Genomic DNA, 24,248 nt, shown 5'->3' on the forward strand with positions numbered 1-24,248 from the left:
TGAAAAAGAATAAAAAAGCTTTAATTTAAAAGTTAAATTAAAAAGAGAGACTAAGCAAGAGGCGCTTGTGCCCTTTCCATACCCCGCGCTTTCTATGGTTCCTCTTAGCCGCTCCCACCACGGACGGAAATCCTCACCCTGCACAGAGCTGGCTCTTGCAGCCCAGAGCAAAGCTAAGAAGAGAACAGTGGAGGCTGCAGCAGCAACTGGCCTGGAAAGCCTCCAGGGCCACCAGCAAAATCATCTGGGAAGAAGAAAAGATTAAAAAAAAACCAACAAACCCAGACACCCTAATTACTGAATTCTTATGAGAAAAGTATTAAATAATTTAAATAGTGTGAGGAAAGCAATGCATCCTCTGTGCTCCAGTGTGCGATAGCGGGAGAACAGTGTCCAGTCAAGCTGCTCCCAGCATGGGGTTCCTGCCACAGTGCTCAGCTATGGTCTTGTCCAGTGTCAGCCACATCCCTGATTGTTGATGGCAACAACTGTGCTGCCAAGAGCTGGGGAGGAGCAGGCTGGTCCCCGCCGGGAACTTCTCCCAGCACGTGCTGGCCCATGAAGCTGCTGTTTTGCCCATGGGAAGGGTTGGCAGCCCTGCCCTGTGGGGCAATGCCAGCACAAGACAGGGTCTGTCACCAGCATGGTTGCTCCAGGAAGGTCCATCCTGGGAGCTCACTGCTGGGGACAGCAGACAGCCCATCCTGCTCTGGGAGCTCATCCTGCTCTGGGTGACTCCTACACCACCTGTACAGGGCCAGCTCCACAGGAGACTGCATCCATACCGATGGGGAGTAATAATATTTCCCCCCATTAACCAGCCAGCCTTGATCTGGGCTTGACCCAAGGCTCCAACTACTTCCAGTACTCCCTGGCCACTCCTCCCAGGGTGCTGGGAGGCTTCTTCCTCTGGGTCTGCCTCCACAAAGGATGTAAAGGGATGCTCTACAACTTCATCTCCAACTCACTAAAGCCCCGGAGGGGTGTTGGAGGACTGGGACCTGGGACCATTGAGCAGAGGCAGAATAGGGTAAGGTACAGCTCCCAGGTCTCTGGAGGAGCCAGGCCTCAAGGTGAGGTGAGCTAAAAAAGACTGGAAATCCACATCCGCTAAAAGAGGGAAGGGAGGAGACCCCAACCCTGGCCCCTGGCATGGGGAGGTTCCCCTGCAACACAGGAAGGCTGCAGCAGCTTGACCTGCAGGCACTGCCTGTTCTTGCAGCTGATGTCTTCCATCTTATCTACAGGCATCCCTTGGGTGGGCTGCTGAGGCTGTGCTCCTGACTCCATTCCCTCGGGCCGGGCTGTGGCGGGGGCAGGGGCAGGAGGGAGGCCCTGCACCCTCCCTTCTCCAGTGTGCTCCTTGTACCCCGCACCCACTGTCCCCAGGCATCACAGGCTTCTCTCGGCAGTGAGGTATTTGAGTGCAGCAGCTCCGTATCGCCGTGACAGGTCCTGGTGGAACTCCTCCCGCAGTGTCTGGAGGCAGCCCCGGTACCCTGCACTCAGGCGAAACTTGGAGATGTCGAAGCTGGGAGCGTGGGGCATGTGGATCATGAAGGCATTGGGCAGGACCAACAGCTCATACTCCTGGGGACAGAGCAGCAGCTCTTACCATCATCGGCGTGGTGGCACCAACACATCACTGCCCAGCCACCAGCCCCCGACACCCAGCGCCTCCGTGGTGCCAGGAGCCCCTCACCCACCTGCGCATCCAGCTCCATGATGTGAGAGACTTTGTTCCAGCCGAAGCCCACAAACCTCTGGTCATACCTGGGGCAGTCTCGCCTCACTACAACGTAAGGCTCGAAGTCGGGCTGCCATGCCACGCGGTAGGGCACGGTGGCCGTCCGCCATTTGGCGTAGTCTGTTGGGGCATGGCCTTTTGGCCACACGTGGTACCTACGGGGAGAGATGGAAATGAGAGACTGAGACAGTAGAGGATGCCGGGGGTCTGCTACCCCCCTCTGAGACCGGGGGTGCACAGCCCCAAGGCACAAGGGTACACAGCTGGCTTCTGCTTGGATGGTGGGACAGTGCTAGTTCCTACCTGAAAGTGTAGAGGGAGCCCATGTCCAGCATGGAGAGCAGCTCTGCTTTGGATTTGGGAAAGGTCAGACGGTAGTGCAGGGTCTCAAATGCCGGCACGATGAGAGCTGCCTTCCTCTGGGGCAGCTCCAGCTGTTGGATGGAGTTCCTATGGTAGTAGGAAAGGTGTGAGGTCTCACTGACTGTGAGGCATGGCCACAGCCTCCTTCCTCATCCCCTCCAGCCTGCCCACCACTCCACATGGGTATTAATGGGTTTTGACAATTTGCGGTGGTACCACGCAGGGACAGGAGGAACAGGGCAACCCTCACAGCCACAGCCCCTTCCTCATCTGCTAGTGTCTGACAAAAGCAAGGGCAGGATCCCAAGGTTGAACACAAAGGAAACAGCTTCTGCCCATTGAGAGCTGCTGCCCAGGGCATTTCCTGAAAATTCTAGTGCTTGGGGAGCCCAGCGGATTGAGCAAGAGCCGGCTGCAGAAAGCCTTACCTGAGGTAATCGTAGAGGCCGTACATAGGCAAGAAGTCGATGTCTGTCAGAAAGACGTACGGCGTCTGCGTGTTGGCCAAGGCCACGTTGCGCAGCAGGTTGATGGGGTAGAACTGCCCCTCCTTGTAGACAATGTGGTAGGCCACGTTGCGGCGGGCGCTCAGCACCTCCGAGGCCTGGGCGTAGCGCAGGAACTGCTGCGCCTCGGCGTCTGACATGTACAGCGCCAGGCTGATGGGGCCCGCCCAGTGCTTGCAGATGGCCTCCAGCATCTGTAACCTGCGGAGCACAGGGCACGGCCTCAGCTGCAGACCTGCCCTGCAGCAGCTTCTGAGCCAAACCCAGAACCGGGCGCCTCTGGGGAGCCGAGTGCCAGTCAAGCCCGGTTCAGGAGGGAGCAGGAAGAACTGATGCTCCCAGCTTGGGGTGTGAGAATGATGAAATGAAATTCCCTGGTAGCTCTGAAGCTGTGGAGCCTGCCCAGAAGAGCAGAGGTGGGTTCCAACCTCTCACCAGTCCTACTAGCAAGTACCTGTCCATGGAGAGCTGGGCCACAAGGGTGACATCGGTGGGGTTGGGAAGGGCCAGGAACTCGTACTGCAGGAAGAACAGGTGGATGCGGTGCTGCATGAGGTGCTGCTGGCGGAAGTCATAGCAGGGATCGTCCTCATCCAACTCCTCCAGCGCCTGCTGCAACTGCAACACCATGAAGGTGAGGGAGAGTCGGAGCCCCAGGAGAGGTTGCATGAGGTCTCTGCCCACACAAAGCTTGGGGGTTGGGGGCAGATCGCAGTCAGCCTCACCTGGTCCCTGGGTGGGCTGGGAAGACTGGCACAGCCAAAAAGTTCCCTGCGCAGCAGGTTCCCATCATACTCCAAGAAGGTCAGGTAGAGGTTACGGAAGAACTCCACGTGCTTGTTCTTCACCCGCAGCTTCTTGGGCGAGTTCCAGTGGATCACCTGGGCAGCAGTGTGTCACCCCATGAAAGGGAAGTCAGCAGCACCAGGCTCCCCAAGCCCTCAGACCCCATGCTGACTCCCCTGCACCTCCAGTGCCTGCACTGTCCTTCAGGCCCTCCCCAGTCTCAAAAGCAGCAACCCCACCCACCTTGAGATCCGAGAGCTCAGTGTAGCACTGCTCCGAGCGGGTGTGGTCAGAGAGCTGCACGTTCCAGAAGCAGGGAAGCCGGTACACCAGGGATGGGTCCTGCTTGAGCACTGCGTTGAAGATATCCTAGGAGAGAGAAACGTGAGTGCACAGGCGGACGAGGAAGGTCCCCTGTGCCAGCAGTGCTGTGGGAATGCAGAAGGACCGACCCGCCCCAGAGGAGGGACAGTTACCTGATCGGCCAGCGAGGTGGAGAGCATGCTCATGAGCTCCCGCTCTGCTGTCAGCCGCCACATCTGCTCCCAGCCCAGGCGACGCAGGCGGTCCAGCAGGAGCAGGATCACCCCTGAGTGCCAGGGGAGAGGGCACTGGGTCACCGAGAGAGCACCCAGCCACTGCAGAGCTGAGGCACAGCTGCCTGCATGTCTTCAGCCCCTGGGAGATGTCACTTCTCTGTGCCCACCCGCACAACCCTGGGATGCTGTAGCAGTCCTCTTGTGCCCACCACTCTCCTACTTTACCTCAGCCTCTCCCAGTCTCCCTGTGCCAAGTGCCACCTCAGCTGGATGTGCCATGAGGCTGCACCTCCCACCCTGGCAGCCCACACTCACCCGTGTTGAAGCCACGTCCCAGGGCTGGCCATGGTTTGTGGTTTTTCCACAGGTTGCCTAAGTACCAGTCACTTTGGTTCTCCACCAGCCCAATCACCTGCTTTTCTGAGGAAACACAGGAACATGGACGCAGCTCATCTTGCTGCTGGTTCAGAGGGCCCAAGGACACCCACTGTGCTGGTGCTGTGGCAGGCAGGCACTGCCACCCTGAGCCCAGCACCCAAGGCCCTGCCAGGGCCCCATGGGCGCCCTGTCCTCACCAGAAAACTTCCCGAAGACAGCCCAGAGCTCAGCAATGTCAGTGGCAAAGGTGATGTCCGTGTCCAAGACAATGACCTTGGAGAGGTTGGAGGGTAGTGCCTTGGTAAGTGTCAGCTTCATCAGCCCGTAGATGCCAGAGTAGTGCTTGTTGGGGATCCATGACACCTCTGGCTGCAAGGCAACACACCTCAGGGCTGGGCCTGGCCATGCCCTTCCCCTGCCTGGTCAGGACAGCGGTGTGTCCTGGCACCCCGTGCAGAGGAGGCCAGCAACAGAAGGGCATGCAGAGCTGTGGAGCCAGCCGAGCCTGGAGCACTTCTTCCAGCCACCAGAACCTCCCCCTGGATGCCAGTGTCTCATTGGGGCAGTCAGCTCTGCCACAGGGAAGTGCTACTGCAAGGGGCCTCCCCACCCTTCCAGTAACAGCCTTGTGCTCCCCTCTCAGCAGCACTAGCAACAAGCCCAGAAAGAGGAGGGGGTGAGCCAGGGATCAGCAAGAAAAAGTTAATCACCCTCCATCCACTTGTCCCCTCGACCCTCTGAGCATTGGCTTGGGACAGGGCAAAGGGAGGGCAAGCACCTGCCTTCAAGTCATCGGCATTGTAGAAGCTGATGTGGACGGAAGGCACCATCCAGGACTGGAAAAGCGTCTGGAGGATCTGGTGGGCCACCGAGTCCGTGATGAAGTGAAAGTGGAGGGGGTTTTTCCTGCCAAGGGCAAGCACAGCAACACTCAGCATCACAGCAGAATGAAGACGACACGGTCCCCCATTCCTCCCATGGTACAGACATCAGCTGAAGGGGCAAATGGAAAAAAAACCCTTTGGGGGGAAAAAATTCCCCTCTGTCGCTCTAAGCAGTGGCACAAGGGGTAGAGAGAGGTCCTAGAGCCCCTTTTCTGCAGCACTGCCCTGCTGCAGCCTGCAGCAGCTCATGTGAGAACCCCAACCAGCAGGCCTCTGGCACAACATCTCCCCATTACCTGTGGAAGAGGATGGATTTCACCAGGGTGACCACATCCCGGCTTGCATTGTGCCCGGCACACACAATCGCGACGTGAAGGAGCTGCCCAGAGACAAACAGCACCTTCTTGAGACTGGACATTCCCTCCTTGTGGGGGCTGTCAGCTCCTTCCTGGGACCACACTACAGGGTCAGACTCCAAAACCCAACCCTTCCCATGCAGAAGGAGCCCCAGAGAGAGGTGGGGGTTCCCTAACTAAGAAGCAGGGAGCAGGAGTCTTGCTGCCACTCCTTCTGTCTGGTCTCCTTCTCTGGAGAAGGAAGATACCCTCACCCACTGACTATGGCCCCCTGAGCACCATGAAGAGCCAGGATGAGGCTCCGGCATGGCCAGAGCATAGGGAGAGCAGTGCCAGGTGAGCTGCACGCACACCCATGCTCCACAGGGTCCCAGCCTCCCATCCGACATTGCCTACCCACGATGCCACCGTGCCAGTGCCACCACCCACCTCACACTTGTGCACTGTCCGCTGCTTGGGGCAGGCCGTGCGGTTGCTCCTCTCGCCCCCGGGGGGGTCTCTGTCCTCGGCAGAAGCCCCCCACTGCGGGCTGCCGTCGCTGCCCTCCGCCTGAGCCTGGCCGAGCTGCAGCCGGAGCTGCTGATTCTCCTCCTCCACCCTGCGCACCCGCGAGGCCAGCGCCTCCCGCTCCACATCCCGGCTCGGCTGCTCGCCCAGACAAGGTGGCAGCAGGAGGAAGCGGCCATCTGTGGAAGAGATGGGGTATGCAAAGGGCATGGCAAGGCCAGGAGAGCCCAGGTGTCAATGGTGGGGCAGAGCCACAACTGAGAGGTCCCAGCACACCTCACAAGTGCCCAGCCAACATCTCAGCTCTGCTCCCCTGATCTCCAGAGATGTCCCTGAAGATGTTCTCAAGTCAGATACACCTGCAGCGACTTGCATGGCCAGAGCAACCACCCCTAATCCCCTGCTGCCCACCCTCAATTGTGGACTGTCCCTTGATCTGAGGAGGACAAGAAGGACTCACTCACATTCGAGGCTGCCCACAAAGAGGTAGAGCCAGGAGAGGAGAATGGCCAGGGTCACTGTGGCGAGCAGCAACTTCAGCTTCATGCGCCAGGAACGCAACATGATGTGCAGGACACAGGCAACAAGGATCAGGTGGGCAGCCCGAGTCCGGCTGGCCCCGGCATCCTAGAGCCTGTGAGGGACAGGGGAAAAGAGAGAGGTGTCACCAGTAGTTTGCCCCCAGGTGTGTCAACATCCCCCCAGCAGGACATCCTCCATCATCTGCTCCCTCCAGGACAGTACCTGGGCATGAGAAGTAGCGAAACAGACACCCATTATCTCTCCAGACAGCACACTCCTGCCCATGATGGAACATTTGCCCCCCCAGACTAGTCCCGCCATCCTGCCAGGACTGCAGAGCCTGTGGGGGGGAGCTCAAACATGGAGGAGAATGGGGATAGGAAGGAGGTCTCCAGGAGGTTTTTACCCCAGCTCTGTGCCTTGCTCCCTGGCATCCCACAGGCCTAGGGCTCACAGAGGGGAGAGGTAATAATGCTGAGGCCCTCCCGAGCCGGGCAGCGAGTCCCAGACGGGTCCCGCAGCGTGCCCGTGGGAGGGACGCGGTGCCTCCCCCGCCGCCTGGGCTGGAGCGCAGCCCACGCAGGGCCGGGGGCTCGGGAAACTCCCGCACCAAGCGCCGCCGCCCGCCCACTTCGGTGGGAAAACCCGAGACGCTTCGCTGAACGGCGCTCCCCGGCCGCACTGGGACACCGGGCGGCCGGGGCAGCCTCCTCACCCCGCCGCGGCTCTGCCACTCGTGTTACCCCGCTCTCATCCCTCCGCCGCCGGCGGGACGCTCCCACGACGCGGCCAGCCGTGCTCCCCGCCCGGGATCCCGCGGAGCCAGGTGCCCGGGCAGGCAAAGACCCCACGGGGAAGGGGACGCTTGCCCCCGCCGCAGCCTGCCCTCGCTCTGCACCCCTGCCCGCGGCTCCGCGCCCCCGGCGCAGCAACATCTGGAGGCTCAACAAAAGCTGCCGTCGGGTTGAATGGGCCGGATTAGGGTCTGCTCCCCCTGCACACACCCCGCTGGAGCCCATTGATGTGCAGATGCCCATGGGGCCGCGGGGGCTGGAGCCTGGGAGAACACACACGGCCGCCTCTGACCCTCCCTCCCCGCGGCCCCTGGGGCCGGGTGCAAGCTCCAGCCCGCTGGAGGAATTGCAGATGGATGGCTCCATCCACCCGCAGTGAGGGATACCCAGGCTCTACAAGGGCTGGGGTATGGCCAGCCCGCGGGAGCGTGGCCATGCCAGCCCACTGGAGATACAGCTGAGCTCCCGTGGCAGTAGGCATGGCCCCTGAGAGCTGCACCCCTTTTCCTGGTGGAGATGTCCCACTGGCATCACAGCTCCCTGCAAGCCAGGCCCGGCACTGACCTGCCTTTGTGCTCTATAGAGCAGGCCAAGCACAGGCATAGCAGGGAAGGGGGAGCTGACACATGGAACACACCAGGCCCAGGCACCCCTTCTCTCTGCCACAGCCACGGGCCATGCTGGACATGGCAAGGTCTCCACATGCTGCTGCCAGCCTGTCTCCAACCCCACGTGCCGAGGTCCACACAAAGTCGGAGGGCTATCCAGGCCAGGCCAGAGGGGGATGGCAGGGGGGCATGGTGAGGAAAGGCCAGGGACGTCAGCCAGCACCCAGCATTCGGGGAAGATGAGGGGCAGGGAAGTAACTTTAGCACAAATGAAGGAGAGAGAAGGTGGTGGCACACAGCAGCACCCATCCTGCTCCCACTTGCCCCCATGGCCCCTCACTGCAGGAATGGTACTCTGTGCCCAGCCTTCATGTGAACATACTAGGATGGCAATTCTGCGGGACTGGATGGGACCAGCAGCAAGTCAGTTTCCAAAACCTCTCCCGGAGGCACCCAAGGATTCATCCATGCCCCACCTCATAGCACCCCCACCCCTCCTGCCACCCCTTGTCGTGCTCCTCACCTGGCTGCTTGCCTTTCCCCCAGGCACTGATTTCCTTACCTGCCTCTCCCCTTGCCTCCTCCTTCCCCGGCGCCTCCCAAGCCGGCTGGCAGCCCACTGCTGCTGCTCCCTCCTGGGGCTGCCGTTCCTCGTCCTCCCTTTACTCCTCCCTTCTAGATCTGACACTTTCCCCCTCCTCCCCGCTCTCAAACCCAAGCTCCCCCCGCACACCCCGCCGGCCCCCCTTTCAGAGGAAAAAAGAACAAACAAAACAAGAGATTAAATTCGCTTTCTACTCAAGAGCCCCCAGCGCCAGGGGCGCAGAGTTGCCCAAAGTAAATTGGGAGGAATCCATCCTCCTTCCAGCTCCCTTCCCACTCCCAGGCCTCAATATCCCTCCTTTACTGCAAAAAAGGAAGCATCAGGATTATCTACCCCCTTCCTAGTTCCTGCCTCCTCCTTTATTGGGGCAGGTGCAGAAGGCTTTGTCCTCACTGAGAGATCTCTGGGGGCCTTGGGATAGAGGCAGAGCCCACCTGTTCTGCCCGTGACTGGCAAAGAGGGGCTCCACGGCCAACCTGGGATGCAAGTATGGGGAGGGTGGGATGCAGACCTTGCTGCTACCCAGAGAGAAGAGATGCTGGCCACCATCAGAGCACTTGCTCCTCAGCTGAGCAGAGTGCAAGCCCCACTGCGGATTTGAAAGGGAAAAAACTGTTCCCCTGCTGTCTCATCCTTGCTCTGGCCCAGAAGAGCAGGGCTCACTGAAAGGGTGAAGTGTTCAACCAGACCTGCCCAGCGCACCAGGAGTGAGCAGGATGGCGAGAGGAGGAGCAGGAGGCCGGGGCTGGGAATGCTAACTATGCAGAGGGAGACTCTACCTGCTGCTCCCCCCCCCCCCCCGCGCCGGCCCCGGGGCTGGGCAAAGGCGGCAGCCCTGGCCCGGGGCTGGAGCAGGAGAAGCCCTGCCGGGGATGTTCAATGCCGCGGGCGCCTGGAGGGGACCTCCCACCACCTGGTGTGGCGGGAGGGGACCAGGAGCGGCAGCAGGCAGAGGGAGTGGGATGCAGACGGCCTGCACAGCACTCCCGATGCAGTGAATTGCCCCCGCCCCAGAGCCCCGGGCGAGGCGCGGCGGGCCCCGGCCTGCCCGCGCAGCCACAGCCGCACGCAGATCGCTGCCCTGGGAGGCACGCTCACCTCCCGCTCGGGCAGCTCCTGCTTGCCCTTGCAGAGCCGCCGGTGCAACAGGCAGCGGCTCCTCAGCAGCGCCCTTCTGGGCCAGCCCTGCCCCGGCAGCGAGAGGAAACGCCCGCGCTGTCCTGCTGCTCCTCTGAGCCAGCGGCTCCCCGGGACAGGAGCCTTTCCCTTTGCTCCCCCAGCCCGCCCGGGGCCCATGCTCCGCTCTCGGAACCGTCCTCCCTCTGCCCCGAGGTATCCATCATGTGCTCCAGCTGAGGCATGGCCACGCAGGGCTTACCCATGCTTTGGGAGCAGTCCAGACCTCCTGCAGCCCACCGCCAACAGCACTGCTTCAGCAGAGGAAACCTCCTCCTGGCTCCAGCAGACCTCCACAGCCTCTCCACATGCGTTTCCTGGCCCCCATACCTTGTTTGCTCCCAGCACCAGACCGAGTGCATTGAGACACAGCCAGGCCCCTCTCCAGCCAGGGCAGGAGCAGGTAGGCTGCTGGGGAGCACAGGCACGGCAGGGGCATTTTTAGGATGTTTATGGGGGTGGAGGGAAGATGGCAAGCCAGAAGGCAGCTACACAGCCTCTCCTCCTCTGTGAAACTTTAGAGGCACAGCAAGCAGAGGGCAAGGCTGGAAGCAGCTGCTGGGCAAGGGGCACAGTGAGTACCAGCGGCCGTGGCACAGCACACAAGCCTCCCGGCTCTTCCCAGCCCTGCAGTCATGGCCCTGGGCCTCTCCGCCCTCCCTCCTCAGTCTCCTTGCTCACCAGACAAGCGCAGCCAGCAGTAAGACGAGAGGTTTCCCAATACTGCCGGCTTCCAACCCCAGCGCGGGTGCGGGGCAGAAGTGCTGTTCACAGCAGGTTATCCTCCCTCCCCCACATTCTTCCCAGGAGCAAGCAGCTCCTGCTTCAGCAGGGCTCAGGGGACATGGCCACTGGGACAGAAAAAGGCACCTCTCTCGCTGGAAGAAGCTGACAGCAGATACCAGGGAAGGGGCAGGCAGGACCCAGGTCTTGTCTCATGCCTGGGACACCCTGCCTCCAGTGACAACAGGGCAATGGCCAGGGGACAGGGAATGTCATGCCAGCAGAGCTGGGCAGCTGCACAAACAGCAGTGCATGCTCACACCAACCTCTGAGGCGTGGGCAGGAGCCCAAAGCTGGCTGCCTGCCAGCCACCCTTCCATGCACAAGCAACCTTCATTCCTGGGAAAGTGCGGCAACTTTGCTTGCCCCAGGCTCCCCCCCTGAGAGCTGCCCATGTGCTGGCACTCCACTCCTCCAAAACCCACTCTTTTTGCAGGAAATCCCCTTTTTTTGTAGGCCCCATCGCTCAGCCTGAATAGCCTTCGCTCTCTACGGCTCAGTAATAGTCAGGTGAGCAGTTAATGTTTAGGGAGAGCTGGCAGTGGAAATTTTGCCATCACATTACCGTGTTTCCTCCAGCCCTGCAAGCACAGAGGGGAGCAGCTCTGTTTTTCTACAACATCACAGTTGGCAGCAAGGCCCATGGCAGGGTGGGTGTCTTAGCCTGTTGTATCTTCTAGAGCTAATGTGCACCTGCAGAGGGATGCTGAGGCACAATTACACTGTCTGTGGGGCCCAAGCCAGAGGCCTGTAGGGGCACAAGGACAGCCCCAGGTTTGCTGCCCCCTCTACTGCCTCCCCCTCAGGCATTACAAGTGAAGAGGTAGCCTGGCTGGTCCCAGTAAAGAGCTGTGGGGCAGCCAGGAGAGGAGTGATTTCATGGAGCTATGGTGCCTGTTCTCTTACCTAGCTGTAGGTGACAGAAACTGCAAATTCTTCTCCCAGGTGTCATTTTTGGAACAGTGACTTTAGCTGACCTGCTTAGACTGCCTCAGTAGAAGCCCAACACAACAACTTCCCAGGTTTGCAGGAGGTGAGAAAGGGCCCAAAAGCTGCAACAAGAGCTGCACAGCCAGACTGACAACTCGGAAAAGGCACCACACTTTGAAGAGAGGCAACTGGGGACAATCACTTTTGCTCTTACAAAGAGATGGGAGGGGACAGGCTGGTTCCTCATTCAGCAGATCACCTTTAAAGTGTGTACTGCAGCACCCATCTGACAAAGTGCCTTATGATTCAGGGTCACCTCCCTGTCCCGCTCCCCATGCCTGAAATGCTGTCACTTGAGGGGGGCTGTGCCAGCCAGCAGATACCACACAGGCAGTGCAGAGCAGGATAGTTGCAGGAATTTACAGAGGCGGAATGGAATTTGGCCAGGAAAGCAGGATTAAAACCCCATGCTCTGGATTACCATGCTGTCCCTCCCTTCCCAGTCTTGTGATAAGCAAACCTTAAGTGAGAATTTCACCTTTGTATTTCCCTAAAAAGAGCAAACTGTGCCAAACAGCCACCATGTTCTAGAGGTGGGATCCAGCAGCACCCGAGTTGGATACCAACATAGGCTGTAAAAGAAGGAAGCATCCTCGTCTCCCCACTGCCCCCAGACACCACCAAGCTGCTGAGAAAATCCTGGAAAGGATCCTCCTGGGAGAACAGGCAGCTGTGCCTCAGTTACAGCTCATTCTCAAACATCAAGCTCTCCCCAGGCCCGTAAGATTACCACATACACAATTCTGCCACTCCGAGTTCAGTTTTTTATTCTGCAGAGATCACACTGAAAAGCCATCTTCTCCTGCTCTGGTGGGACCATAGCACTTGGGGAAGAGGAACTAAAAGTCTCTGAAGGGTGTTAAAGCTCCAAATTTGGCCGAAGCAGGGACTCTTGTCACCAAGACTGTTTCCTTGTTCCCAGAGGAAACCAGCAAGCTCAGGCTGGGTCTGACACAGGAATGCCTTGCTGCTTACCTCTCCATGTCAGAAACCCAGGAATGTATCAGGGGAGCAGCTCCTCTTGGCAGGGACTCTGATCGCAAGGCCCTACTAGGCCCAGTCTGCTTTTGCAGAGTCAGTCTCCCTGCCCACAACCAGGCACTGGGTTCAGCTGTCCATGAATGGAGGGCATGAGGGGCACACGTGGAGAGACCAGTGCCACGGCAGAGTGTGCAGGTGTGGCATAGGAGGCTTAAGCCTACCAGACATCCTGCAGTGCTTACAAGCTGGGCAGCTGCATTTTGCCACAACTCTCAGGCAAAGTAAAGGGCGCCCACCCAGAATAGCAACACAGCCCCCAAGTGCTCTCACCCCTCTTAAGCCCAAGAAGAAGCTGGAAGGTTCCAGAGTGCTGGTTTGCACTCCTCTGCATGTGCTGCATTTGTCTCTCACTGCAGTAAGAAAAGAGCAGGATGGACCCTGAAGGCTTGCGTGTGTCAAGCTGCAGCACACTGGACACACTGCTCAGGACACCCACCCAGATGTGCCAACACTACCAGCTGGATCTCAGTCTGGGCTAGAATTAAAGATCACTTCTCAGGGCCAAACCACCCCCTGCCAGCAGAAAGCCGTTCACCCAAAGGCTGTCCAACCCTTCGGGTGGACATGGCTCTGGAGAAGTCCACCTTCCCCCAGCATTCAGCTAGCCCTGTGACGACAGTGCCAGGCTTGAGGCAAGGGAGCACCCTGCATGTCCATGGCGGTCATGGGTTCCCCACTTGAGCCCATGTCCTGCACAGCCTGGGGGGGTAACCAGTGCTGCTCCAACCTGGCACCTGGAGGTGACCCCAGTGCCTCCTCCTGACATGAGACCTTGACAATGTGCTGCTGAGACCCCTGAGAAACTCACAGAGGAGGTAAGTGTTTAACACACTGCTTCCATCTTTACCTCCCTGGACTACAAGTTGTTTGATGCTAAGAGGATATTCAGCAGGTGAAATATCAACACCTTTTTCCGGGCCTGGTGAGGCACAAGCCTAACTGAGGACAGACACAGAGGCTACAAAGTCCTGAATCAAATCTCATCCACATGCCTCCCTGGCCAGCACGGCTTGGCACAGGAGGGACCAGGCCTGGGCACTGTGCAGGAGGGCCCCAACTGCCTCTTGAAACAGAAGCAGCATTGGGGCTGATCTCCAGCTCCCTTCCTCTCTGATGGGATTAGGTTTCTCCTATCTGCATTTTTGCTGATGTCTGTGCTCCAGCTAATGGCCAGCTCTGAATCCATTAGGTTCACCATGTCCTGGTCTCCGGATGTGCTATGGGCATCAATACCTATTCACCCCTGCCATTTCCTGACACTTTCACTGCTGTGGGTTTGCAGCAGTTCCTGGGGTCAGAGCTGAGCAGGGTCAGCAGCCGGGAACTCCAGCTTTTATCCAAATCAGCCTGCAGCAAGCCCTCCACCAGTTCCAGCTCTGCCATCAGCACAGCTGAAACACCCAGCAGGCATCATACCAATACAGCAAGGGGTGGGAATTTCATCCTGTGCAGTACTGGCACCCCAAATTTCCAGCTAGCTGTGCCTATGGGTAGGGACTAACCCCGTGTCCCAAATCCCTCTGCTCCCCTTAAATGCTCTTGAACATCCTGCACCAGGAGATGCTCTCTGGTGGGACAAGAGACCATATCCCAGCACAACAGGCCAAACCTATCCCCTACACATGCTTGTTGAGTCTGCATCACCTCAGGCAAAATTAATTAGGTTAATTACAGCAAAAAAGGAGAGAAAGGGACTCCAACAACCCCAGATTGGCACTCTACCTGGAAAAGCTCACAAGAGGTACGACACCATCCACCTCTGGGGACATGCCAGGGGCATGGCTGTGAGCCAGGCTGTCAGGTGCCTGCTGTGCACTGTTACCAGCAGAACTGGGTAAGTGTTTTTGGCTGAATAGTTATTGATTGAAAACTGCAGTTTCCAGACAGCTTAGACCAGAGCAAATACTCCTTCACTACAAGTTTTGGACAAGAACAAAATGCTCTGTTTTCCAAGCAAAAAAGTCTCATTTTGCATTGTTTTGTTTGTAATTGAGCTGCATTACATTTAAAAGAAAAGATAAAGAGTCTCTCAAATTTGTCTGTGTTGAGTTTTTTTCCCCTCCAGCTTTTCATTTTGGGCAGTAAATCAAGCAATTAATTATTTGTCCAGCTCTGGTCTCCAGACAAGCTGAGGGCATCATGAGCCAAAAGGCTGGAGCAGCTCTGCCCAAGCAGCAGTGCTGAGGAGGGTGTTGATTTTTTTGTGCTGCAGGCTCCTTTCAGGCTTTAGCTCGAGCTCCCTCAGGGTTAGCAAACACTCCCTGGGGGGAGGAGAGCAGGGCCCTGTTCGAGGAATGGCAGGTATCCCACCACAAGGGATCCACCCGCCCCAGTGAGTAGCAGTTCAGGATACACAAGGTCACTGTCACTGCTTGAAGGACATGCTAGGAGCAGGGCTTGCCATGCCAACTGCCCAGCACAGAATCATAGAATATCCTGAGTTGGAAGGGACCCACAAGGATCATCAAGCCCAACTCCCAGCTCAGCACAGGACAACCTCAAAAATCACACCATGTGCCTGAGTGCATTGTCCATAAGCTTCTTGAACTCTGTCAGGCTTGCTGCGGTGGCCACTTTCCTGGGGAGCCTCTTCCAGCGCCCAGCCACCCTCTGGCTTTTTCCTAATAACCAACCTAATCCTCTACTGATACAGCTTCGTGCCATCGGCTCATGACACCACAGTCCCTCACTAGTCCTGCTAGTATCAGTCACTGGAGCAACTCTTCCAAATCCCATCTCTCACAATGCCAAACTCTAGTCCAGCAGCTAGGCACACACAAGGCACCAACCAACAAAGAAAGGCAATCCCTTCACTTCCTCTGCACGAAAAGCAGCTGAGCTCATGGATGCAGCCTGGTACATCTTCCACAAGGGACTAGCCCAAACTGGGACTGTGCTCAAGCAGCCACTCCTGTATCTTCCCTGTCCAGAGCTATTCCTAGCACCAACGCCCTCAGTGCCCAAGTGAGGCTGAAAGCAGAGCTCGTCCACACAGGAATGGAACAACTGCACTAAAAATAGCAAACCAGAATGGCTCAGGGCAGGCTCTAAAAACCCAAGCAGCAATAGTGCCATCCACTCAGGGTGCCCTGGGCATTTTGTAAGGCCAGAAGTGATTCTGAGCTACAGAGAAGCTTGCACATTGCCAAGAGGCTCTGACAACACTGTGGAGGAAAAACTGCTGTCCAGGCTAAGACACAAAATTTACCTGCAAAAAAAGCATATAGGGCATCTTGCAAACTGGAAATGAAGTAGTGACTGATGGGGGCAAAAAAAGGAGGGGAAGTGGATCCCAGAGGGGAGGCAGTTCCCAAAGCCAGGCAGTGGAAAGGAGAATACTCCCAACATCCAAACCCATTACTAACCATTCCCAGCCCTCCTCCCCTCCTGCTGCTCCTTGTGTTGCTCTCCCTGGGGCTTCTCACACTGCTGAGCTAAACCTTGAACTTGCACACCAAAGGACAAAGGCAAGGAAGAAACAGCATAGCTCAACTCAACCAGGCAGCAGATCAGTGGCTGAGGACAAAAGCTCACGTCTTCTGCAATCCACAGCAACCTCTGTGCAGTGCTCAGCCTGCACCAGGAGTGGGACAGAGCCAAAAGAGCTCAGACCATCCTGTGATCAGGTCTTCCAGGATGCTTCCAGGAAGAGCCTTATGATTCCCACTACAGTCATCCTCACTACTCCTTCTTTCCTGCTGAATCCACAAATACTCCACCTTTCCCTTCTCACTGACACTGTATGTCCTAAAAAGGGATCTCAGCTTCCCCAGATGAGAATACGACCGGCCTCATGCAGCACTGCCAGGCACCAGGCTCCTACTCTTGTGAGGGAGCCCTGCTCTTCCAGCAGTGCTGCAGCATGGCTCACTTGGGCATACACTGGGCATAAGAGCACAGAAGAGACTCTTGGGAAATCAAGAGAGGGGTGTATACACAGGGAAGGCACAGACCTGAACCAAATCACCCAGCATATAAATACACATGCACACTCACACAGGGAAGCAGTTGTTTCCTCTGACAGAAAGGTTATTTTGTCAGAATAGGAAGACAGCACTCAAAATACCAAAATAAAAACACCAAACCCCTGCTTTATTGGTCCTGGAGCACCAAACCCAGACAGGACACAAAAAGCAAAGACAGCCAGTGCTGACTACAAACCCACCTTGAGAACCCACCTCTGTAAGCCCAAAACTCACTTTGCTTCTCCCCCACGGCTCTCCTGTCACCCCTTGCCCTTCCTCTCCAGCACAGCAAGCAGGAAGAGAGGTAGAGGCCTCAAGTTTGGCCAAGTTTCCACTCAGGGAACAGAAGCTTGATAACAGGCTGGACAGGATGTGAGCACCCATTGAGGAAGAGGATTAGTAACCCCTTAATCTGCACATTTTGGAGTCTAAGCACTTTGCTTTGCTCTTTAATTAAACTATGGAGCGCAAAGATTGCCAGAAGGTAGAGAACAAGGAAGAAGAAAGAAAGGAAAGAAGAGGCTGTGGCTTAAAGTCTGTTCCTTGTGGCTTAAGTGCAAGGAGGGGGGTGTTACTAGCAGGGATGTATTTCACCTCAAGTGCTTTGTACTGGGGCTGTTGAGCATCCTATTGCCTTCCCTGATCCAAACTATGGGAGTGTCGAGGGCAGGGTGAAGGTCAAACTGCGTGATGGCCTGAGGATGACAAAGGAGGGAGCAAGGAGATCTATCAGACTGGACAAAGCTTTACCTGTGGCAGCTTTGTCTGGCTGGCCATGACTCCCCTCCTGAGTCTCCTGCCTCCTGGGAAACAATATGAGCGCCAGAGCACATTTGTCTCCACTTCACACACCTGTCTGCCAAAAGGACCTTGTTCCAGCACTTATCTGGCTCCAAGATGGCGAGGGGCCGGTGCCTCGCTGCCCTGGCACCCAGGCAGGATGTTCAGCTCCATGCCGGGCTCCTTTGGATCTGCCTGGCAGGGGAAGATTTCCTGACACAGGTACAGAGGGAAACCTTTTACCACAGCCCATGACAAACAAAGCAGTTCAAATAGCGCCCTGCTTCCCTCAAGCTGAGCTCAGGCGCACGTGCCTGTGCAGAGTAGGCTGCAAGCCCGAGGCTCCAGAAGCTATCTGAGCAGTGAGGATAGGAGCCCCACAGCACAGGGAGAAAGGCAGTTGGTGCCAGAGCTGGGAACAGGAGTGCCAAGGAATGGCCTCACCTCCTGAAATGCTCTGCCACCAGCTCTGCCCCACCAGACCAAGGGGGTGTGTGTGTGCAGAGGCAGCCTGTCACTCCAGCGTTCCTCTCTTCCCTCACTCCTATTCTTTGGAATTCCTCTCCTCTGTTTGCTTTGTTTCAGACCTCAATGAACAGGAAGAAAAGGGAAGGAGCCTTGACAAATCCGATCAAGGCGTAGACATGCTGAGGCTCCCTCCTGCTGGCATGCCAAGCCCTACACTAATGAGGGGCAGGGAGAGAGAGGTGACCACTGAGAACAGTGGCCCCAAAGAAACACTTGATGTAAAGGACAGAGGGAAAAGACGCTGCTAGGACAGAACAACGCCAGCACAAGCTCACAGCCTTCACAAGAGAGTCTTCCCATTTTCCCTGGCCCAGAGAGCTTGTTCCAGCTCCTCAGTCCAGGTCCCAGTGACTTACTGCCCACTACACATGAAATAAGCAATAGACTATAGTAGTGTTCGGGGAGAAGGACCCAGACACGCATACTCAGGTGAACAGCCACAGAGATGGGATCACACTTTATTCAAAGGATTCATGTGGAGAATCTGGTCCTTCCCTCCCAAGAACTGGGCTATGGGGGCTTACAAGTGCCAGTGCTGTCTCCAGAACCTCCCACAGGTCCCAAATACCCACAGCCCTTCTGCCATGCAATTATCCCTTTTTCTGATTTAGAAGCACTAAAACAGCAAGGGAGCAACCACATGTAAACCATCTACTTAACACACATGATAACTAACCTTTGAAGGCTGCCAATGTTGCAGAAGTGGCTAGGAACAGCTGGAGAAGTTGGCACGGCCTGGTGGTGCCTGTGAGGACCCTCTCTAACCAAGGATTCTCAGCTTGAAGGGCAGATAAGACATCTCAGCTGTACTTGAGAGTTTTGGAGCTTGCTGTCACCTGAAACCCAAAGGACGGTCACATGAAGAGCTGCTGCATGAGAGAGCTCTGAGGACAGGGCCCCGCACATCCAAGAGCATAGAGAAGATCACCCAACACCTTGGTCCTGTCCCTATCCTCCAGCCTGTCACAAAGCATGGCTCGGTGTCACCAAAGGCTACCCAGACAGCCCAGGGGAGAATGACTACCTGCATGCTGCATGTTCCCAGTCCCAGATCACTGCACTGTCCTTGGCACGTTCCCCACGCCTGCAAGGAGGGCTGTACACGTGTCCCCAGAATTGCTGGCAAAGCCACAGCCACCATGTTGCATCGCAACACATGTGAGTCCTCACACCAATCCTCCAGCAGGATGAGGAGCTGGGGGAGGGATGCAAGTTCTCTGGCTCCCTCCCAAACATGATAACAACAGCAAGTGTCTAACTTGTGAGGCAATAAAGGCATTAACTATCGTGTCCTGTAACCTGAGCCCCCATGACATGCCCTGGGCAGCCCCATAATGGCAGTTAAGAGAGTCTGTCCAAATAGATGCGTACAGGGAGAGACAAGGAGTAAAGGCAGAGGAGAGAGAAAGCAAAGGCAAAGAACACCACGCACGCAACTTGTGCTGAAGAGAGCAGAGAAGTCTGCACATGTTACTCCTCCTCAGAGGAAATCCTCTTCCTCTGCTGGGATCTTGCCAGTGCACCCCTTTCCTCCAACTCCCACAGAGCTGGGCACACGCATTCCACAACTGCAGGATGAAATGGATAAGCCCTTCTCCCAGGAAGCTGTAAGGATTATTATCTCCTTATCAGGAGAAAGCCCAAAACAGAAGAACAGACATACAAATATGCTGGGGCAAAAGAATCAGACAAGAATTGGGAATGTTGTTTTAAAGACCCTCTATCCACATATCACTGCTCTAAGATGCAGCAGGAGCAGGACCTTAAAAGCGGGTAAAAATCTACTAAAAGCATGTGTCTTGTCTGTTCTAAAAACTCAGAAAAATAAGTGTGCAGTGTGCTGTATTCCTGCACCCTCTAGACACAGCAGACCCCAGGCCAGCCCGGCACAGCACAATATGACAGAAGGGAGGTGACATCAATCCCAACAACGGCTGGAAATAAAAAATAGTAACAACAGCTGCTACCTGAACAGTGAAATCCAGCAATTCTAAGAGTGAAGTACAGCACTGCACTGCTCAGCAAAACCCTCCTTCAGCAACAAGGCCCAACAAAACTTCTGCTTTGTGAGTCTCCCTCAGATTCTGGCTACAAGGTGGCAGCCAGTGAGAAAGGACATGTATGGACCCTACGGCACAAGTCACTAAACAGACATCTGTCTCCTCCACCATCCCAACTCTGCTTGTCCTGATCAGCTCCCGCCTCAGACCAAAGGGGTCTCAGAGGGGAAACTCAAAGACGGATACTTCTGGAGCAGTAGGAACAGGATATGAACCAGGGTGCCAAACCCTCCTGGTATACACCCCACAACCCTCACCCTGGTGCTGCTGGAGCTTTACATTTCCAGGAAACAGTTCAGCAGGTAAAAGCCAAATTCCTCCACCTGGGCTAGGAAACAGAAGCTGCTGGCAACAACACTGAGTACTTTCAATAGCAAAGAGCTCGGAAAGCAAAGGCCCCTTCAGCAGAGCTAACACTGAGTGGGCTAATACAGATGTGTGTCTGTCATACACAGCAGCACTGGGACAGCAGAGTTCCCCTTTGCACATGGCAAGGAGGCTCATCTCCAGGATGGAGTCCACATCATATGGCTGCAACCCAGCTACCAGCAGTTGTTTACACAGCACCATACAGGACCTGCAAGATCTGCAGTATGGTGGGACCGATTTCCAGGTCTCCTGCCCTCTCCAGGTGGGGTCAGGAGAGCTTAGGGTGACGCTGGCGGAAAGCAAGGTCAGAAACCACAAGCAGTTACCCCTCACACACCCAAAAGCAGTTGCAGTGCCCTCTCCCTCAGGGCCCAGCTGTATCTCTCCCTTGGAGTGTTTCCATCAACTCAGGCCACCAGAGAATTACGTGTCCAAAAGTTTTTTCCAACTGCATCACATGGTTATTAAAAGACATGGCCTCTCCCTTTCAGCCTTTGGCACAGGCAGATTTGAGTATTACAGGAGAGACTGCACATTGCTAATGAATCAGGGAAGGGAGTTATCCAAGTAACAATCTGTGGCTCTAAATGGCTTTCTGGAAAAGGCATCTGGAGGCAGGAGGCAGTCAGTATCTCGCAGCAGGGCTCTGCACACATTGCCAGACATGTTGTTCCTCCTGGGAAGCCAAAAAGAGTCTTTCTCCAGAGATGCCAAGTCTGAGTTAAGCTGGGAAGGGCAAGGGGCACCCTGACAGAGAACGGCAACAAAATGCCTCCAAGTCAAAACACACATTAAAAGGCCCCTTAAGCTTGTTTGACCTGGGTTTCCCTTCCCCTCAGACTACTGCTTCAAGTCAACAATTCAGGAACTTAGGTACTACACCACCAGCTTCCCCTGCCAGCTGTTGCCTTTCCAGACCCCAGGAGGGCTGTCCAAGATCAGAAGTACAAGCTGCCACCACCAGCATTGCCATGCTCAGAGCATAGTGTGCTTTATTGTCCTTGTCTCCTCATTTGGACAGAGATTTGGAGCTGTCCTGAAAGGTGTTGGCCAAGAGAGGGATATCGTGAGTGAATGAAGCCTTCCATTCTAGGCAGGGTTCACGTAACAGGGACTAAAATACTCCCTGGACATGCCTCCATCTACAGGTTATTTGGAGCAAGTCTAATATGTCCCTAGCTATCCTGAAGTATTGGCTGAGCTCATCCAGAAGCAGAGAAAATACATAGCCAGACCACGGTGTGAGAGCTGAGAAGGGCAGGAAGGGATGCCCTAAAGAGACAGGGCCAGAAAGGCCATCTCATTCTTCATCACAACTGCTCGCTTTCAACCACAGCCAAAAAGATCCACATCCCTGACCTCGTACTGCCAGGCTACTTCCCTTCTGGCAGTGAAGGTCAGCAGGAAGACAAGGCTGGGGAGAATATCCACTTCCCACCCCAACTACCCCTCTCCCAAGACACAGCCAAGCATCAATATACTGAGTCTGTTCTCTCACATCCTGTTCCCCAGCCCCAACCCTGGCAGGTACTGTATGAAGACATCCTCACTTACCCCAGGACTCTGAAAGATGTGTTTTGAGGCTTACTGAGGATGAACTACCTTATACCCATGGCAGTGCTGCACGTGGAGTCAGGCTTCCCAGAAATGGCATTGTCTCATGGATATGAGCAAAGAGCAAGACGCTGGCAGCCAAGCAAGCTGGACTTCAGCACTGTACCCACAGATGGGCTGGCAGAACGTTTGCTTTTTTTTGTTTGCTTCTTTTCCTACCATTAGTGCTGAGCCTGCAGCCCTCATCATCAGAGCATTGAAACTATGTGGCCTCGGTTACAGCCAGTGGATTTCCTGTAAGCACAAGCCCACAGCACCCAGACTGACAGTAAGTGCTAAGGAAAGACCTGCTCCAAGATCATTCTGGGCACAGTCAAGAGACAAACTAGTCCCTCAAGCCAGCCTTTCACCTCCTATCCTGCCACCACACACACCATGGGCATCATAAGCCAAGGGAATTTAAGTCTTGCCCAGTCTCATGGACTTGCTGCTGCTCTGAGAAGCCACCCACCCTACAGTGCTCCCTTACCGCATATTTACCATAAAAAGGCAGTATGATGCTATTCAAACTGTCCTCCAAACTCAACTACTGCAGGCAGGAGATGAACAAAAGGGGACATGACAGTGGGTGGGACAGAATTTGGGGAGCAAGGGGTGAAGAGAAAGCATCTGCCAAAATGCTCCTTACTCAGGGACAGAACCTAGCTGTGCTGTTCAGAGTAGCCCAATGACTTTGTGCATCAAGCTTCACCTCTGGCTGAAGACAAGGTGTCTTTGGCAGTCTCCTAGGCAGCCAGCTCTCAGATTGCTGTCTGGCAGAACTAGAGCTTCTCCTTGAAGGAGAGCAGCTCTGGCAGTCTGCACTGGATATGCCCCTAGAGTCACCAGCAACACACACCTACCCCCAGTAAACTGTGCTGGAGACCTCTGTCAAGGGGCTTCGGGTGCTATCTCACCCGCCTTCGCACTTACACTAGCAGCCCAGCCACCGTGAAATTCAGAGAAGCTCGCAGGTAGCACTGCATATGAATAGAAAGTTGGGTCTAATCCATGTGATTCTGACTAAAAAGGTTTGTTTAGCGCCAGACTGCTTGCCAGCGGTATCTCGTGCCCTTTTTGAACTCAGCCTGCTGGAAAACGAACCCTCAGGGGAAAAGGAGAGATCAGGAAGAATAAAGTGCCTGCCCATGCAACTGTAATTCCCGCCGAGGAAGCCGCAGGCACACACTGTGCCCATTGTGCGGAGGTAACCGGACAGGAGGAAGGAGGGGCGGCTCGGCCCAGCTCTATGCGCACCCGAGAGGCCACGAAGCGCCTCCTGGCCCACGGGCACCGCCGATCTTTGCCCCGGGCAGCGTGAGGGACCAGGCCCGGCTGCGGGCAGGGACGCTGGCCGGCAGCCTCGGCTGAGCAGAAGGCTGAGCCCGGGCAGGGCACGGCACGGAGGGAGGGAGGCCGCGGGACCGGGCACAGGCTGGAGCCACTTCTGCAACAGGCTGCAGCCAGGCGGACCCCGCGCCTCCTCCCGCCTGCGAACGGGGACACCACCCGTGCTGGTGCGGCAAACACGGAGCGCAGCGGGGCCCGTGCGGGTCCTGCGTGGGCTACGGGAGAGCCCCCATTGCACGGCCCGACCACCGCCCCTCTGCTCCCCGCTCCGCTCCCCCGGCCCCGGGCGGGGACAGACACTGTCACGCACGGACGCGAGGATGAAAGCCCCCGTCCCCGAGGCCCCCCAACCTTTCCCAGCCCCCAGGGCAGCACCTCCCCTACTCCGCACCCAGCAAGTGGGCACGGGCCGTTCAGCCCCGAGCGGAGCGGGGCTGTCCCTGGCCCCTCGGTCACACCTCACCCTTCCCCACGCAGAGCCCTCGCCAGGTGCAGAGCGAGGCTCCCCACTGCCGGGCAAGGGGCGAACCGGCTGCCCATGGGAGCCGCCCCGAGGGCACCGGCCCTCCCGGCAGGGACGCGGGGTGCCGCACGCCGCTCCCCGGTGGGTGACGAAGGGGCAAGCGCCCCTCCCGGCGCCTGCTCTCGTTCCCCAGCGCCACCGGGAACTTTTCACCGGTGCCGCAGCCAGCCCGGGCAGCTCCCCCGAGCAGCCCCCGACGGGCGATCGGCACCCCGCACACCGCCCCCAGCCACCCCGCGGAGCGCCAGACCCACGCGTGGGCAGACCCCCGCCCCCCACAACGCTCGAGGAACGACTTCTTCCCGGGGTCCCCCAAAACTGACCGCACCCCGGCTCCTCGCCCGGCGGCAACTGCGTCCCCACTCGGGACACCCCCAGCCCGCCCTTACCTGCCCGGCTGCAGCCGCCGCCGCCGCCGCTCCTTCAAACCCCCGCCCCGCCACCCATCGCCCGCTCGGCGCTCGGGCCGGCTCGGCTGGCCGGGGCGGGGCGCGCT

The 24,248-nt window shown here is 56.8% G+C and overlaps 1 protein-coding gene across 4 annotated transcripts; it reads right to left on the reverse strand.

Annotated features, from left to right (window-relative positions):
* On the reverse strand, window positions 1-24,202 carry LARGE2 (LARGE xylosyl- and glucuronyltransferase 2). 4 transcript variants are annotated; one of them, XM_082282946.1, is made up of 16 exons: window positions 24,142-24,187; window positions 18,534-18,693; window positions 6,531-6,700; window positions 5,989-6,245; window positions 5,500-5,582; window positions 5,098-5,225; window positions 4,517-4,684; window positions 4,257-4,361; window positions 3,879-3,991; window positions 3,646-3,771; window positions 3,342-3,497; window positions 3,071-3,234; window positions 2,539-2,817; window positions 2,051-2,197; window positions 1,707-1,902; window positions 1-1,590 (listed from the first exon to the last, which is right to left on the reverse strand). In XM_082282946.1, exons 3-16 carry the CDS (start codon window positions 6,628-6,630, stop codon window positions 1,393-1,395), a joined length of 2,220 nt encoding a protein of 739 aa, XP_082139072.1. In that variant the 5' UTR covers window positions 6,631-6,700; window positions 18,534-18,693; window positions 24,142-24,187; the 3' UTR covers window positions 1-1,392. The 4 variants fall into 4 exon arrangements, with proteins under 4 accessions (XP_082139072.1, XP_082139073.1, XP_082139074.1 ...); XM_082282947.1 differs by lacking the exon at window positions 18,534-18,693 and having other exon boundaries at window positions 24,142-24,202; XM_082282948.1 differs by lacking the exons at window positions 18,534-18,693; window positions 24,142-24,187 and adding an exon at window positions 17,402-17,465.
* Between the last annotated feature and the right edge of the window lie 46 nt (window positions 24,203-24,248).

The sequence above is a fragment of the Coloeus monedula genome, assembly GCF_965178545.1.
Source record: "Coloeus monedula genome assembly, chromosome: 6".
Taxonomy (NCBI): Eukaryota; Metazoa; Chordata; class Aves; order Passeriformes; family Corvidae; genus Coloeus; species Coloeus monedula.

Excerpts from the sequence above, each read along its gene's own strand:
- LARGE2 (XM_082282947.1), bottom strand. The coding sequence starts at position 6,630 with ATGTTGCGTTCCTGGCGCATGAAGCTGAAGTTGCTGCTCGCCACAGTG. Across the intron at positions 5,226-5,499 it reads AAATCCATCCTCTTCCACAG|GAAAAACCCCCTCCACTTTC; the intron begins GTAATGGGGAGA and ends TGCCCTTGGCAG. Across the intron at positions 3,498-3,645 it reads CTGAGCTCTCGGATCTCAAG|GTGATCCACTGGAACTCGCC; the intron begins GTGGGTGGGGTT and ends ACTGCTGCCCAG.